This window comes from Morone saxatilis, unplaced genomic scaffold, assembly GCF_004916995.1.
Source record: "Morone saxatilis isolate NCDOM2014 unplaced genomic scaffold, NCSU_SB_2.0 Contig16, whole genome shotgun sequence".
In the NCBI taxonomy this organism is placed as follows: Eukaryota; Metazoa; Chordata; class Actinopteri; family Moronidae; genus Morone; species Morone saxatilis.
Window position 1 is genome coordinate 23,927,077 of NW_023339718.1, and position 13,550 is coordinate 23,940,626.

Genomic DNA, 13,550 nt, shown 5'->3' on the forward strand with positions numbered 1-13,550 from the left:
CAAGTGGTCTGGGATTCTCAAAAGACAACGGAGCACTGATGTGGGGCGGCTGTGGCTCAGCAGTAGAGCAGTTGGTCCACTGATCACAGAGCTGGAGGTCGATCCCTGACACCTCCTGTTGTTGGGGAAAACACTGAACCAAACATTGCTCCTGATGGTCGGGTCAGCACCTTGCATGGTAGCTCGCTGCCACTGATGTGTGTGACTGGGTGAACGAAAGGCAAATTGTGAAGCGCTTTGGATAAAAGTCATGTATAGATTCAGCCATTTACCATTTATGTAAGACCCCTCTGCTGAGACGTGACACATACAGTATTTTGATGTTCCAGCAGGAATCACCACCTATTCTGGGAGCTGACCTCTAATGGTCTAAACAGTGTATCATATATCAATCAGGAATCTTGTAGGTTTCCAGGTTAGTGCCTGTTGATTTGTTAAGAGCTGCCTTGAACACACACATACACACACGGTCAACTGCAGACGCGCATGCGCACAGCTAAAGCCAGCAGCTGAAGCTTGTGTCAAAACACTGAAGGAAATCAGCAGCAGGCAGCGCAACATCTCAGCACGATTTCAGCTTTAGCGCTTTTTTTTCGGAAATTATTTGTTGACACAAAGTGTTTTTCTTTTACGTCCGCGTACCATGACCGAACAATCAGCATTACTTCTTCGAAAACAACTGGCAGGTAATATAATACAAAACTGTAAGCAGATACAGCCGATATAAAGGCTAGCAACCTAGCGGCTAACGTTAGCTTTTTTTTTTAGCTACGCAAAGCTATGTTTACGCCATAGGAGTAAGCTCAGAAAGCTAACCAAGCAACATAATGGGTTCCTTTATCACTAGTATGGGGCTAAGCTGCTTGTATCAGCTGTTCTCTGGTACAAATAAAGATACATATTTTGAAGTATACGTGGCAAAAATAACATTATATCGGAACCAACACTGAATCGCAACGCCAGCCTTGCTAGCGGGCTAGCAAGTTCGACATTAGTTAGCTGACGGAACAAAGGAATAATCAATCCATGGACTCATCTGCTCTGATGATTTTAGCTTTGCTAATGATAGCTTTATAAACCCTAAGCCTTCCAGGGACTATCATGCTACCATATCAGTAGCAGCTTGATTAAAATCCCTAACTCACCGCCTAGCTGTATATGGTAATATTTAGCGTTTCTGGTGTCAAATCTGGCTCCGACTAACGCTGCTTAGTTAGCAGCTTTTAGTGAGGATAGATAGATGGATGGTATCTCCGTGTCCAAGCCTGCAACTGCAAAACTCCTATTGTTATCACGTTGGCTTACTTTGAGACTCATTATTATTATCATTATTATTATTATTATTATTATTAGTGTTGGTGGCCAGACACACGGAGACACCGACACCCTGATGTTCAGTCTGCAGCTGACTGACTGTCCTGTTCAGTGTCTGGACGTCTGTCTCCCGGGTCGGTTATAGAAATGTAAAAAATGGAAACTGCTATTTTTTTTAAATACATATTTTTTTCTGATGATAATGGTCATCATGCCGAGCCTATTAAAACCAAGATTGTAGCAGATCTGGTTAAAGTCATACATGGTTATGAAGGCACCTGGGTATGAATGGTACTTTATGGCTGTGGTGCTGGCAGGTGATCTCTGAGACAATACCATTTGTAATTTTACTAAAATGGCCAGTAGGAAGAGGCAGTTTACTCAACTGCAAAAGTAAAAAAAGTCTGTCAGAAAATTTGTTCAAGATTAGTCAAATATATCTGAGCTAACTTATATCACAGTGGTCGGCATCACAGACAAAGTAAAGTTTTATCACAACGCTGATATTATTTCAATCTTTTTCCCGCTGTACACTGTAGCACAGTCACAAAGTGACCTACTTTGATAAAGTTAGAACGACTGTGATAATGTACTGGAGCTTGCCATAACCACTGACTGTGGACAGGATTCAGATTTTCCCATGGTGCAGCAACGACAGTAACCATCTCCCACAATGTGCACTGGGTTAATGAAATCAGACACCATCATCCCGTTCTATGACTGATTTAACATATTGTACAATATGTTAATTCTGGTTTCTGTGTGCGTGGGGATGTGAATCACTGCCTTCACAGTGGTTGATTCAGTTCAAGGTGATGATTCAGTTTAACAGTGACTTTTATTTTTGGAAACCACGATGTGATTTAGTGAACATTAGCCAAACTGTATATTTATTGAATAAAGTTGCACTAATGTGAGACTATGACTTATTCTCCTACAATGTGACAAAGAGACAGTTAGCTTTATATATTCTTAAATGGAAAGATACAAACTAATCTGTCTGTTACTTCACTAAATATTATGATATAATGTAAAACTTAAGTGATAGTAGAGGAATATTTGAAGCAGTGTCAGTCATGTGTCAGTGCTGGAAATTGTTTTGATGCACACATTTCATATACTTTATTGTTATATTATATATTAAAAACTCTATGGTTCAAGTCAGTATGCTGTATCTCAGCCAGAAAATTGTAACAAAGGCTCAGGAGATCAAATCAGCACAGTTCATGCTTCTTAAGAGTAATGGTGTTAATTAAAGGGGCTAATACAGCACTTATTACTTATTCATTCTGGTCAGCAGCTGTTAACCTGCTTTGTGTCATCAATTAGTTGTGAATGCAAACTCAACATTTCCTGCAGCAATTCACAAAAGTGAAAAAACCAACATGCAGCGCACTTTAGATTTACCTGTACCTTCCATCATACTTTATTAACGTCAGTGACTTCAACAGATTCATTATGGCTCTGCTGCGTTTTTATTATCCTCTGTGTTTACTGTGCACCATCTTTGTCGCAGACAGTTTTTCCCCTGGTGTTCTGCTGTTGTGGCCAGTTTTAAAATCAATGTAATATGACTTCTTTGTTGATGTTTGGTTTTTAACTTTACATTTGTTGTCCTTGAAAAACCACGAGCGTTTGTCTCACGCTCTCTGTCCTTTGCAAGGGGTCTGTCAATGTAACAATTGTTTCAAAATATACCCAGTAATCTTTACCCACTACTTACTTGATCACACATGTAGACCTGTTACGCTTTGTGTAATTACTATAGTTGTTTAATTTCTAGTTCATCATATTAAAAGATACCATCTGCCTCTCTTTGCAGAGCTCAACAAGAACCCTGTGGAGGGCTTTTCAGCTGGTCTGATAGACGATGATGACATATATAAATGGGAGGTTGTGATCATTGGTCCACAAGATACCCTTTTGTAAGTGAGAAAATATTTGTATGAGTGAGAAATATATATTATATATTAGTTTTTAAATTCACAAGTTCTGATTTGTCTTTGCTCTGTTTGTATTGCAGCGAAGGAGGGTTTTTCAAAGCATACCTAACCTTTCCCTATGATTATCCACTACGGCCTCCAAAGATGAAGTTCATCACTGAAATCTGGCACCCAAATGGTAAACACATTAGCAGGCTCTTTGATGATTCCACACTTCAAATCTTCATCACCTTCACTAGCTCTGAATATATATATATATATATATATACTTCATTGGATTATTAGAAAGGTTGATTAAGCTGAAAAGTAATCCAGGCTTTGAGTTTAATTGTAATTAAGGGTGTCATCACTTTCTATTGGCTGCAGTTAAATTCCTGCTTCTATTCTCTACAGTTGCAAAGAACGGGGATGTTTGCATCTCAATTCTGCATGAGCCAGGAGAAGATAAGTTTGGTTATGAAAAGCCTGAGGAGCGCTGGCTTCCAATCCACACAGTAGAGACAATCATGATTAGTGTTATCTCCATGCTGGCAGATCCCAACAGCGACTCACCAGCTAATGTGGATGCTGCGGTGAGTTACACGACTTATGCCGTTCACCTGACACTGGCAATCCCTTTTCATTAGTGCTATCTGGGTAGGTAAATTGAGGATTTGTCATTAAAAGAATCTGATGTTGCTCCCACAGAAAGAGTGGAGGGAGGACCCTAACGGTGAATTCAAGAGGAAGGTGGCTCGCTGTGTAAGAAAAAGTCAAGAGATGGCATTTGATTAGGAGTCAATTGTAAATTCCAGGGTAAGTAAGCTGAATTGTTTCTGCTACATAATTGTCACATGTGAAACCTTGCTGCTGGAGCTGATAGTAATTACAATGTTCTTTTTTCTTCTTTTCAGTTAAAGGAAATGCCTTCAGAGGGAAAATTTCAGCAAAAGGCTTTTGCACCCCTTGTTTTGCCAGTCAAAGGAATTGGTTGTCTTCAACCACGTTTCTGTGAACGGTTGTCATTTTCCGCAAGATGAGCCAATTTGAGAACCCTACCAGCGAAATTATCCTGTTTCCTACCTGGAATTGTATATTTAATGTTATTTATTTTGAAAAATTAATGATGTAAGATATGTCACTACTGTAAATTAACTTGCTTTTTTATCTGCTGCTGAACAGTTTCTACTTTATACCAGGTTTCTTATGCAATTTAGTGGTCAAGATTGTGTAAAACAAAACAAAAACCCGTTACCATTAGGTCATCACTTGTCCTCCCTACTGAATACTTAACCACCAGATTAATGTCGGCCCAACAAATCTCTGTCAATAGATGTGATTATTTTCAACACTGTCATTGAATCACCGTTGCCTTTTGTTGGCTTCACCTCCTCACAGTGTGCTTGTTGTTTAGAGGGTCAGTTGAGAACTTTTAGAGGAACTTATAAGGAGTTTCATACAGTCTATTTTTCTGAGAAACAGCCTCCTGTTAGCATTTTCTTCTTCTACTAGTGTATGTCTAAGAATGATATAAAACCATGACTCTCAAACCTGCATGATCTCCTCAAACAGCTCCGTTATGTATTGTTGCTAGCTGTAGATGTAAATGGAATGGCTTACTCAGTGATTTGAGAGTCACTGTTTTATAATATGTTGACTCACACAAGCATAGCTAATGGTAATGGAAGGTTTGTGCCAACTTCTCAGGATCAAAATTCATTAGGGTCACGATTGGCAATCTGTTAAATGAACCTGTTAATGTTTCTGACCCTTTAACACGTGGCCCTCTCGGTCAGTGAAGATTAACACCGTTATTATAAATCATGGACAACCAAACCACAGTCTGTGAAAATAGCCTAAGCTGTGACTATTCTGCGTGTTTTCTGGTTAACTGGCATCTGAGCTTACTTTAATTTGAAAGGAATAAATTGGACAACGTTTATGGTTGTTTGAGTTGTTGATCTATTAACATGGGTTATTGTAGGGTCTCCATAGTAGTTAGGATAGTCGTTCTTACTCGGTTTGTTGTGGCTTTCGGTCAGTGTGGGTAAATGATGATGTGTAAGTCACTCGTGGTTTAGACTCTGAGGACTTTGGGGAGGTTGTTGAGTAATGCTCTTATATTCTATCAACATCTTGAGTTGTGATTGGTGCATACTTAGATAATATTTATCACCTTTACTTAATCACTGAATTTGGGTTGTAATTCTTGATAGAGACTTGAAGTTAACTCACCACTTAGAAAAGTGTAAGTGTTCTGAGGGGAAACGAACACAATCCTGCATCTAGGTTTTATTTTTAAAGGATATACACAGTTTGGGTGGAGTCTGGAAACCATTGGCTTTTGCTCACTTTAATTGATGGTGTTGCTGACTATTAAAGCCATGATGACATCGATTTTGAATTATGTTATACATGATTGATCTGTGACTGACATTGAAAAATAGCTAACCATCTTTTGGCGCATGCAATCAGGTTTGAAGGAGTGGGGTATGTTTAAATATGATACCATTGTTAGTACATTCTGGGTGAATGTGATGTGTACAGTTAGTAGATTTCTGTAGACTTGATGATCACATAACTGCTGTTGACATTACCTTTTTAAGTCAGAATTTTCTAACCTACCATGACCTCCTCTGACCGGTGTTCACTGTATTTGCACAGATTCGGTGCGTTTGAAATGTCATTAAGCAATACGCCCTGAAAATGGTGTGTCCAGGTAATCCGCCCTAACGCCATTATTTGTTTTGGGTTGTTTTTCTTTCCATTTTGTGTCAATGCAATGTATATTGGACATGATGCTCAATAAAGTGTGTAAACAGAGTGGCTTGTAATTTTGTTTGTGTTTTACATTTTAGATGAGAACACGCTCTGGGTTCAAGTATATTAGACCTCTGCTCTGTAATTGGAACCCTGGGAATAGTGTCAGATTTCAGGGCTGGCTTCATTTCACACTAATGGGCTCTGCTGGCTGCAACACATACTGAGCTGATAACGATGCTAGCAACCTCTCTGACATATCGACAGGAAATATTGGGATTGTAAGTAACAATGAGAAAGCGGGTTACGTTTCTTGAGCAGCTGAAAAAAGAAAACCTGTTAAAAAATGGAAGCAGTCACATCCTAAAGAGGTAAGACCACAACATGAGTGCTAACAGCTTTAATGGCTGAATACAGATGATGGATTTTTTTAATTTTCAAACTGAGATTCTTGATTTTTAGGACTACAGAATCTAACAACAGATGCACAGATGGTGAGTCAAATATTCCTTTAAATGCTAACCAGACATGAGTAAACCTGTTTTCATTATTGAATTAGAAAATAGATTATTTGAACACAAACAGTCTCTAAAACGTAATAGTTTTCTTTCTGGTTGTTGACCAAATTAAACCTCTTGGTTGCTTATTTAAATAATAAAAGTCCTGCAGTCTAAATTCTACTTCAGTAAATGTACTATAAGCAAATTATAGCTTTGCAGAATGGCCCCAGTCAGATGTTCATGTATTGTTGGATTAAGATTACAGATATATTTACATGTAGCAGTTACAGTGGTCAAGGCAGAGCTGAACCATACACTGCTGGGTACTTTTTAACAAATCATATTTTATAAGCGTATTAGTTTGGTGTGTAAAATACTCTGAAAGGTAACTATATCTTTCAAATAAATGTGGAGTAAAAGGATCAAAATCTGCACCTGAAATGTAGTCGAGAGGAGGAATATAGTAGAATGAACTTGAAAGACACAAGTAAAGTGTAAGTATTTAAAAAATTGTCTTAAGTAAATGTACTACTTTACTTTATAGTAATATTTGTGTAGTGAAAGCTCCTTAAACTTTTACCAATACATTAAAGAGATGAATTCTAGACTTAGGTAATCAGTTCAATGTGTGCTATGATACACTGCAATTAAAGAGTCTTAAAATGTGCTGCTTAAATAACACCACAGATATCTTAACTATAAAAATGTGTTGTTTTCTTACATTTTGCATTTGGCAAGGCTTTGAATGTCAGCAAGTGAGGGAGATGTACAGAGGAACACACACAAATGTGTCTGCAGGCGGTCAGCACATGAAGACGATACACATTCCCAAATCTATGATGTCTGCACCCTTCTTACAGGTAACCATGCTGTCTCTGTGGTATTTCTACTGTCAAGGGATGATTTGAAGATGGTTTAAATGAGATATTTATAACATTCCTCATATGTAACAAGGTTACTCTCATTCTGTCATGTATAATCACATCAGTTCTTGTTCCTGTCTCAGCATCCAGCCCTTACAGCCGGACAGAGGCGCTACCTTTGCAGTATAGCAAACATTTACAGTACAGAGCACATGAGGCAGCAGATGAAGCAGCACTATCTCAATGTGCTGCGCACATGCGTTCAATCGGGTGTGTATCTTAATGTCTCAGTCATAAACTTGACCACTACCATCCATCTCATGTTGTGTTTTGTTTCTCCTAGGTCAGAATCCCACCTGCAGAAGGAGGTATGGTGATCATCAGCATAGAGAAAATAGTGCGTTTGAAAAGGATGCAGAGAAGGATGTGGCAAGGGCAAAGCCTCAAGGGCAGAGGAAAGGAAACAGCAGCACTGCAAATTCTGATGTCATACTTCCAAAAATAGTCAACAGATGACATATATGATGGCAACTGGGTTTACTATTTTTAGGCTTAAACAACCTTATAGTATAGATAGTACATGTTTATGTTGATCTGTGTATTCAAATATGTTCAAATATGACTTTAATGTCCCTAACAGAGAACTGTGTGCAGTCATAGTTTTACACAGAACCACACACAAGCACTACTGCATTTAGTGTTACAGTACACATCATATTTACATATTCTGAAGCAGTTATCAATATAATTATGTTTTAATTTGTACCTCACAGTGTAACATGGTTTGGAATGATACACTTTATTAATATGCTATTTTTATCATTGCTGTGTGTGCTCATTAAGTAATCCAGTAAGTGTTTTAGTGTGACTCAACCATTGACAGTATGTATAACATCTGTGCATTAACAGCGACGTTTATTAATGTGCCCTGTCAATAATATATTATACAATAAATAAAGACCTTACGGTAACTTTCAGTATGTTGGGCCCGTTCACCTGGAGTGGAGACAGTGGTTCCATTAATGCCTAAGAGGGGAGGACACCTGAAAGCCAACTCAGCCCTTAGATCAGGTCACTGTATTTATGTAGCTAATTAGCAGTTAGCAGACTGCGCTGTTTGCTCTGAACTAAGTTAACACTACTGTCGTCCGCAAACATGGACTGTCTTCTGGAAGGAAACTGTGTAAAAGGTAATAGTAAGCAGGACTAGTGAAATATAAACAAGTTTAATTTGCTGTAAAGGACACATTAACATAAAAACTGTAATCTGTATATAAGTTGTGGCAGCTCTGATAAGATAAAACACTAATTTATGACAAAAATCAATGCTAGCTTAACTTAGCTTCCTACTAACTAACCTTAGCTACGTTAGCCACTGATTTAACGACGTTATCGTTGATTTTCAGCCACTGCCTGCCAGCAGTTGACCCTATTTAAGAAACGGCTATCTCAGTTAAAGCTAGTGACACAAGTGAACGGTAGTATGTTGTTAACCTTGAACTCTGGCGGCACCTTGCTGTGTTGCAGCCTTTGGGAAGGCCATTCATGCCCTGTCACGGATCGGAGATGAGCTGTGGTTGGATCCCATGGTCAAAGGGGTGAGCAGCACCAAGCGACGCTGGAAGGGAGACAGTGTAGTTGAATGATCCCAGACTCCTGACCTCCACCAGGGGATTAACTTGACTCTCTGAGAGGGATGGCATTATTGCTTACCCCCTCCTCTTTAAAACATTTAATTAACTTTATATTACATGAAGTCTCTGTATGAGTCCTCTCCAGGTGTTGGGGCCCTGTTACATCATGTCTCCCTGTAGGCAGTGGTAGCAGGAAGCAGCTTCTTGACTGAATCTCTCTGTGTTTTAAAGCTGGCCCTGAGATCAGTGAATTCTGCTCATTCTGCATATGCCTGCTTCCTCTTCTCGCCGCTGTTCTTCCAGCACTACAGCCTGGGACCAGAATCAGAGCAGGGCAGTGAGACAATCAAATGCAAACTGCTCATGAAGGTATATCAGTCATGTTGGTTATTCATTTGTACAGGGCTTGAAGTGATCTCACAGCTCACTGCACAGGAAGGATGATATATTTTTCAGGATGAAGCAGACAGTGGAAAAATAAAAGCAGAACTGAACTACTACATACACTTATGACATGTTATTGTTCTCCCTTTAAGACACTTTGATGAACAGTGGTGACAGTCTTGTCTAATTATTTCTGTTTGTTTTTAAGTCTGTTCTGCCTCTTTTCCGGTGTTTGACTTCCATTGAGCGTAATGTGGAACGATGTCAGATATCAATTAGCACACCCAGTGACCGTGTGATCATCCAGTTTTTCTGCAGGCATGGTAGGAAACATTGCATTTTGTATTATAAGCTAGCTGCAGGTAAAGGAAAAAAATCTGTCCTGTTTGATTTTAAAGAAATAGTTTTTTTTGTAATCAATTTCTTTAATGGACTTGTCTTTTTGTGAACCCTCTTTCTTTTACCATGTTCAGAATGACCTCTTTCACACCAGGCTTCAGACACTGCATTGCATATTGTCAACACTTGGTGGCAGTGTGCTCCAAATGTCCTGTCTGTTTTTTGTGATAGGCATCACTAAAACCCACAACCTACGTTTCCAGGAAAGTGAGGCTCTGCAGGCGGTGTTTGCCTCACACCTCTGTCCTAATGTGCTGAAGGCTCCTGCCAGGTTAGCAAGTTAGAACCTCCACCTTCTATCACATAGTCCACAAACAAAACTTCAGAAGCACATTTCTGTCATTGAGTAAGAGCTCAAGATGCAAAAAAAATCTTGGTTCTCTCAGTCGACCTTTGACTTTCTCCTTTCGTTACAAGTGGATTTACTGTGAAATTAATAAGGTATATGGTAGCTCCCAGCTGGATTCAGCAGTTTAGTCTATTTAATGGTGTTAATGATAATATTATTAACACACAATATTTTGTTCTCTCAGCTGACTCTGGGCAGCCGTCCCGAAACACACAGAAACAGAGACACACACAGCTTCAGTTCAGCGCAATTCAGTTTAATCACCCGGACTGACAAGGACATAAATGTTAATTCCCAAAGTGTATAGACTTAGGAAAACCATCATCCATCAGTAGCACAGCACTGGCATACAGCGCTCTGCTTCATGCTTAGGTTGAGTCTGTGTGGGTTTGCTTTTGTTTTGCCTCTGCAGGCTTCTTGGTGACATGGTGATGCATTTCCCAGTGTCCCAGGAGGAAATCACTCTGTCCATGACTCCTCTGAGTGTCAGTCTGAGAAACTACTATGAAGGGGGAAATGGTGAGCTAACATTACAGTGTGATTTGGCCCGGGCCCAGCACTAAACTGTGAGTTGCAGACATCATAGACTGTGTAAAAGTGGCTGTTGCACCAGCTTTGAGGTTGACATTTGTCAACCTAACCTAATGATACAAATACCGCATATTTAATTCTTCAACCACATTAAAGCAAGCGCTAAACATGTCGTGCAGATACTATTTGACTTGGATTTACTACTGTCACAGATCACATGAAGACCATGTACACTGAGATGTCCTTACACCCAGACGAGTTTGACTACTTTCAGGTCGGAGTGGACTCGGACATAACCTTCTGTCTAAAGGAGTTAAGGGTAACAGGGTTATTTTTGGGGGCACTCTTTATCCTGTCACATGAGAATATTATGTGTGTGTGTGTGTGTGTATGCAGAAGGTATGTGTGTGACCGGCTCACCAGGAGCATTTCATGTCTAAGAGGTCATGTTTCGGTCCTGTAATCTGGATACTGCAGTGTCCTGAAGCCCCTGTACCCGGCTCTCTGTATCGGTTCCATGTGAACTTTCCCCCTCAGAGTTTTTATAGCAAAGATAGTGTGACCTCAGTGACGCATATTATACCACTACATAAAAAGTAATTATAGGCTACACATGACATGGTTCCTTATAAAATGTGTAACTTTGAAACCAAGTAGGAAAGTGTTTGTATTTAAGGGCTGGTTTAAGTCCATGTTAAACAGCAAAACACTGAAACTTAGAGAACTATAATGTCATTTCCAGAACAGCTTTCTCTTTGTTATAGTGTCTGAATGAACACACCCCAATTTAAATTACATTCTTGTGTCTTTATTTAAAAAACAAAAGGACTTGGTTGGCCGTTTGGAAATGTGGTTTAGCAGTCCTTCAGTAAGTCCGGTTAATGAGACTTGACCTGAATTAACACCCGCAACTCTTGCCCCTAATGTCTTGGAATGTTTTTTGGACACCCCGCTGTGAGGCTCCTCATTAGCCAGCCTAGTCTTCTTGTTCCTGTCGGTTTTGGAAAATCGGGTTTGGATGGATTAAAGGCCAGGCTTAACGTTTTAGTCGGCCTCAATTAGTCTAGCATTGATATTTTTCTTGAGCCCGATCATTGTAAATGTGCCTCACAATGATCAGCTATTAAAATGTCACAGTCTTGACATGGATGCACACAAGCGTATCTTGGTATTTGACAGTGAATTTGCTGCTGTTCTGTTTTTTTTCTTCTTCAGGGTTTACTGTCCTTTGCAGAGACACATTGCCTTCCTGTGTCGGTTCACTTTGGTGCTGCTGGAAGGTAAGTGTTGAGTAGCATTTGTATCTCAAGTTACCAGGCCCAACGTCAGTCTGTGTGATGTTGTACCACAGGCACACCAAATAACCTCAGAATGTCATCATCTATTTTGTTTTTTTCTGGTTATATTACCAGCCACTTTAGTGAGCAGGTGTGGTGAGTTTGGCTGGTAAAACTGTGAAAGACTGTTTGAATTAAAAAAAAAAAGACATAAAGTGATTATACTGTCTGTCACTGTCAGATATTTGTCAGTGATGATGTTGATGTTGTTTTCAGGCCTGTGTGTTTCTCTGTGGAGGACATGGTCCTGGAGGCCACTGTGGTGCTGGCTACTCTGATTGACTCTCAAAGCACGGGCCCCTCTCAGCAGACAGAGACCCTGGCCCCCACTACACCCAGGTAACAAACACCGTGCTGGCTCCAGACACAGTGCTGTCCTGTGTGAATGTTTGCAGCGTCCCTGTCGCAGCTGAAGCCTTTGTAGGCCCAGTTTCTCAGATCTGCTGTGACGGTGTATTCGAGAGTATAATTGAATCTTCCCACTGGGTTCTACCTGAGCTTCTCTCCTGGCGCAGAGTCAAGGCAGGTTGCCCTCATTGGCTGTTTTTAGCTTCCTAAGAGGGCATAGTGTTACAGCAGCCAGCAAGCCTTGTGTCTGTAACAGAGATAAATAGGGCAAGCCCAGGACATGTGGGGTTAGGAAGCCTGTCAGTGTGACAGTCTGTAATCCCCTCATCTCCACTATGCTAGCCTGCTTGGCTGTTCTGCCAGTGTCACTGTCCTGTATCTTTTCGCACCAGTCCTAGCTGTACTGTTGAACATCTGGATCATTTGTAGCTTGATTTGTCGTGTACTGCTGGGAGTCTGCACAGACATGACTGACCTGATGAGCCAGCAGTTCTTCTGTGCTCCTGTCCCCACTGCACAGGAATTCAGCTAAACCTGTATGTTCTGCTTCAGCGTGAATCATCCAGGCTGTTTGTGAACATATGCAGTACATGTTTGATATTCGTGACATGCTCGTAAGAAAACTTTCTTGCATGGTCCCTCAGGGGCCTTTTGAAGTACAACTGAAGACTGTTTAAAACTAGCTTGCTCGCTTTACTTCTTCCTGCAGTGTTCCTCTTTATGCTTCTCTGAGGGTGATGACATGTAATGTGGTTACATTCAAAGGGTTGTTTTGTTGTTTGCTCAAAGGCCACTTTCAGTATCAGCTGATATAGAGCTCTGTTCACAAATGTATTTGTAAGGTGAATAGACATGGTGTTCTTAATATCTCCATGGAATCTGAACATATTACACAACTCCTTAAGTTGATAATAATGTCAGGTTTATTATCCGTACTCTGTTTGACAGTTTTAGTGTCAATATATGACTTTTGTAGTTATTGAATATGTCATTTAGACACCACTTCATACACAAACTGAAGGGTTCTGAGTACTCTCTTCATCTTCTTCTTGTTCCTACTGTGTGATGTTTGAATGCTGTCTGTGCAGAGTTTGACACTAGAAGGATGTTTTCACATTCATCTACTAAAAGTGGAAAGTTTCTCTGTGCTCATTGTACATCAGATTTTAAGGGGCGGGGCCTACCAGCATGATTTGTGACAATAGTTAG

General features: G+C 40.1%; 2 protein-coding genes across 2 annotated transcripts in view; both read left to right on the forward strand.

Moving 5' to 3' along the window:
* Nucleotides 1-456: 456 nt before the first annotated feature.
* LOC118325640 (ubiquitin-conjugating enzyme E2 G1-like) lies at nucleotides 457-6,059 on the forward strand. Its single transcript, XM_035658392.1, has 6 exons — nucleotides 457-686; nucleotides 3,137-3,239; nucleotides 3,338-3,435; nucleotides 3,651-3,829; nucleotides 3,945-4,052; nucleotides 4,151-6,059. The coding sequence occupies exons 1-5, from the start codon at nucleotides 644-646 to the stop codon at nucleotides 4,029-4,031; spliced, it is 510 nt and encodes a 169-aa protein (XP_035514285.1). The 5' UTR covers nucleotides 457-643; the 3' UTR covers nucleotides 4,032-4,052; nucleotides 4,151-6,059.
* A 2,392-nt stretch (nucleotides 6,060-8,451) lies between these two features.
* Nucleotides 8,452-13,550, forward strand: part of rad9b (RAD9 checkpoint clamp component B) — a 6,506-nt gene continuing 1,407 nt past the window's right edge. Inside the window, exons 1-9 of the mRNA XM_035659173.1 lie at nucleotides 8,452-8,549; nucleotides 8,887-8,957; nucleotides 9,225-9,362; nucleotides 9,586-9,700; nucleotides 9,948-10,047; nucleotides 10,538-10,644; nucleotides 10,869-10,975; nucleotides 11,872-11,936; nucleotides 12,210-12,332. Coding sequence (XP_035515066.1) covers nucleotides 8,516-8,549; nucleotides 8,887-8,957; nucleotides 9,225-9,362; nucleotides 9,586-9,700; nucleotides 9,948-10,047; nucleotides 10,538-10,644; nucleotides 10,869-10,975; nucleotides 11,872-11,936; nucleotides 12,210-12,332 — 860 coding nt within the window. The 5' untranslated portion in view covers nucleotides 8,452-8,515. The remainder of the gene's footprint in view (nucleotides 8,550-8,886; nucleotides 8,958-9,224; nucleotides 9,363-9,585; nucleotides 9,701-9,947; nucleotides 10,048-10,537; nucleotides 10,645-10,868; nucleotides 10,976-11,871; nucleotides 11,937-12,209; nucleotides 12,333-13,550) is intronic.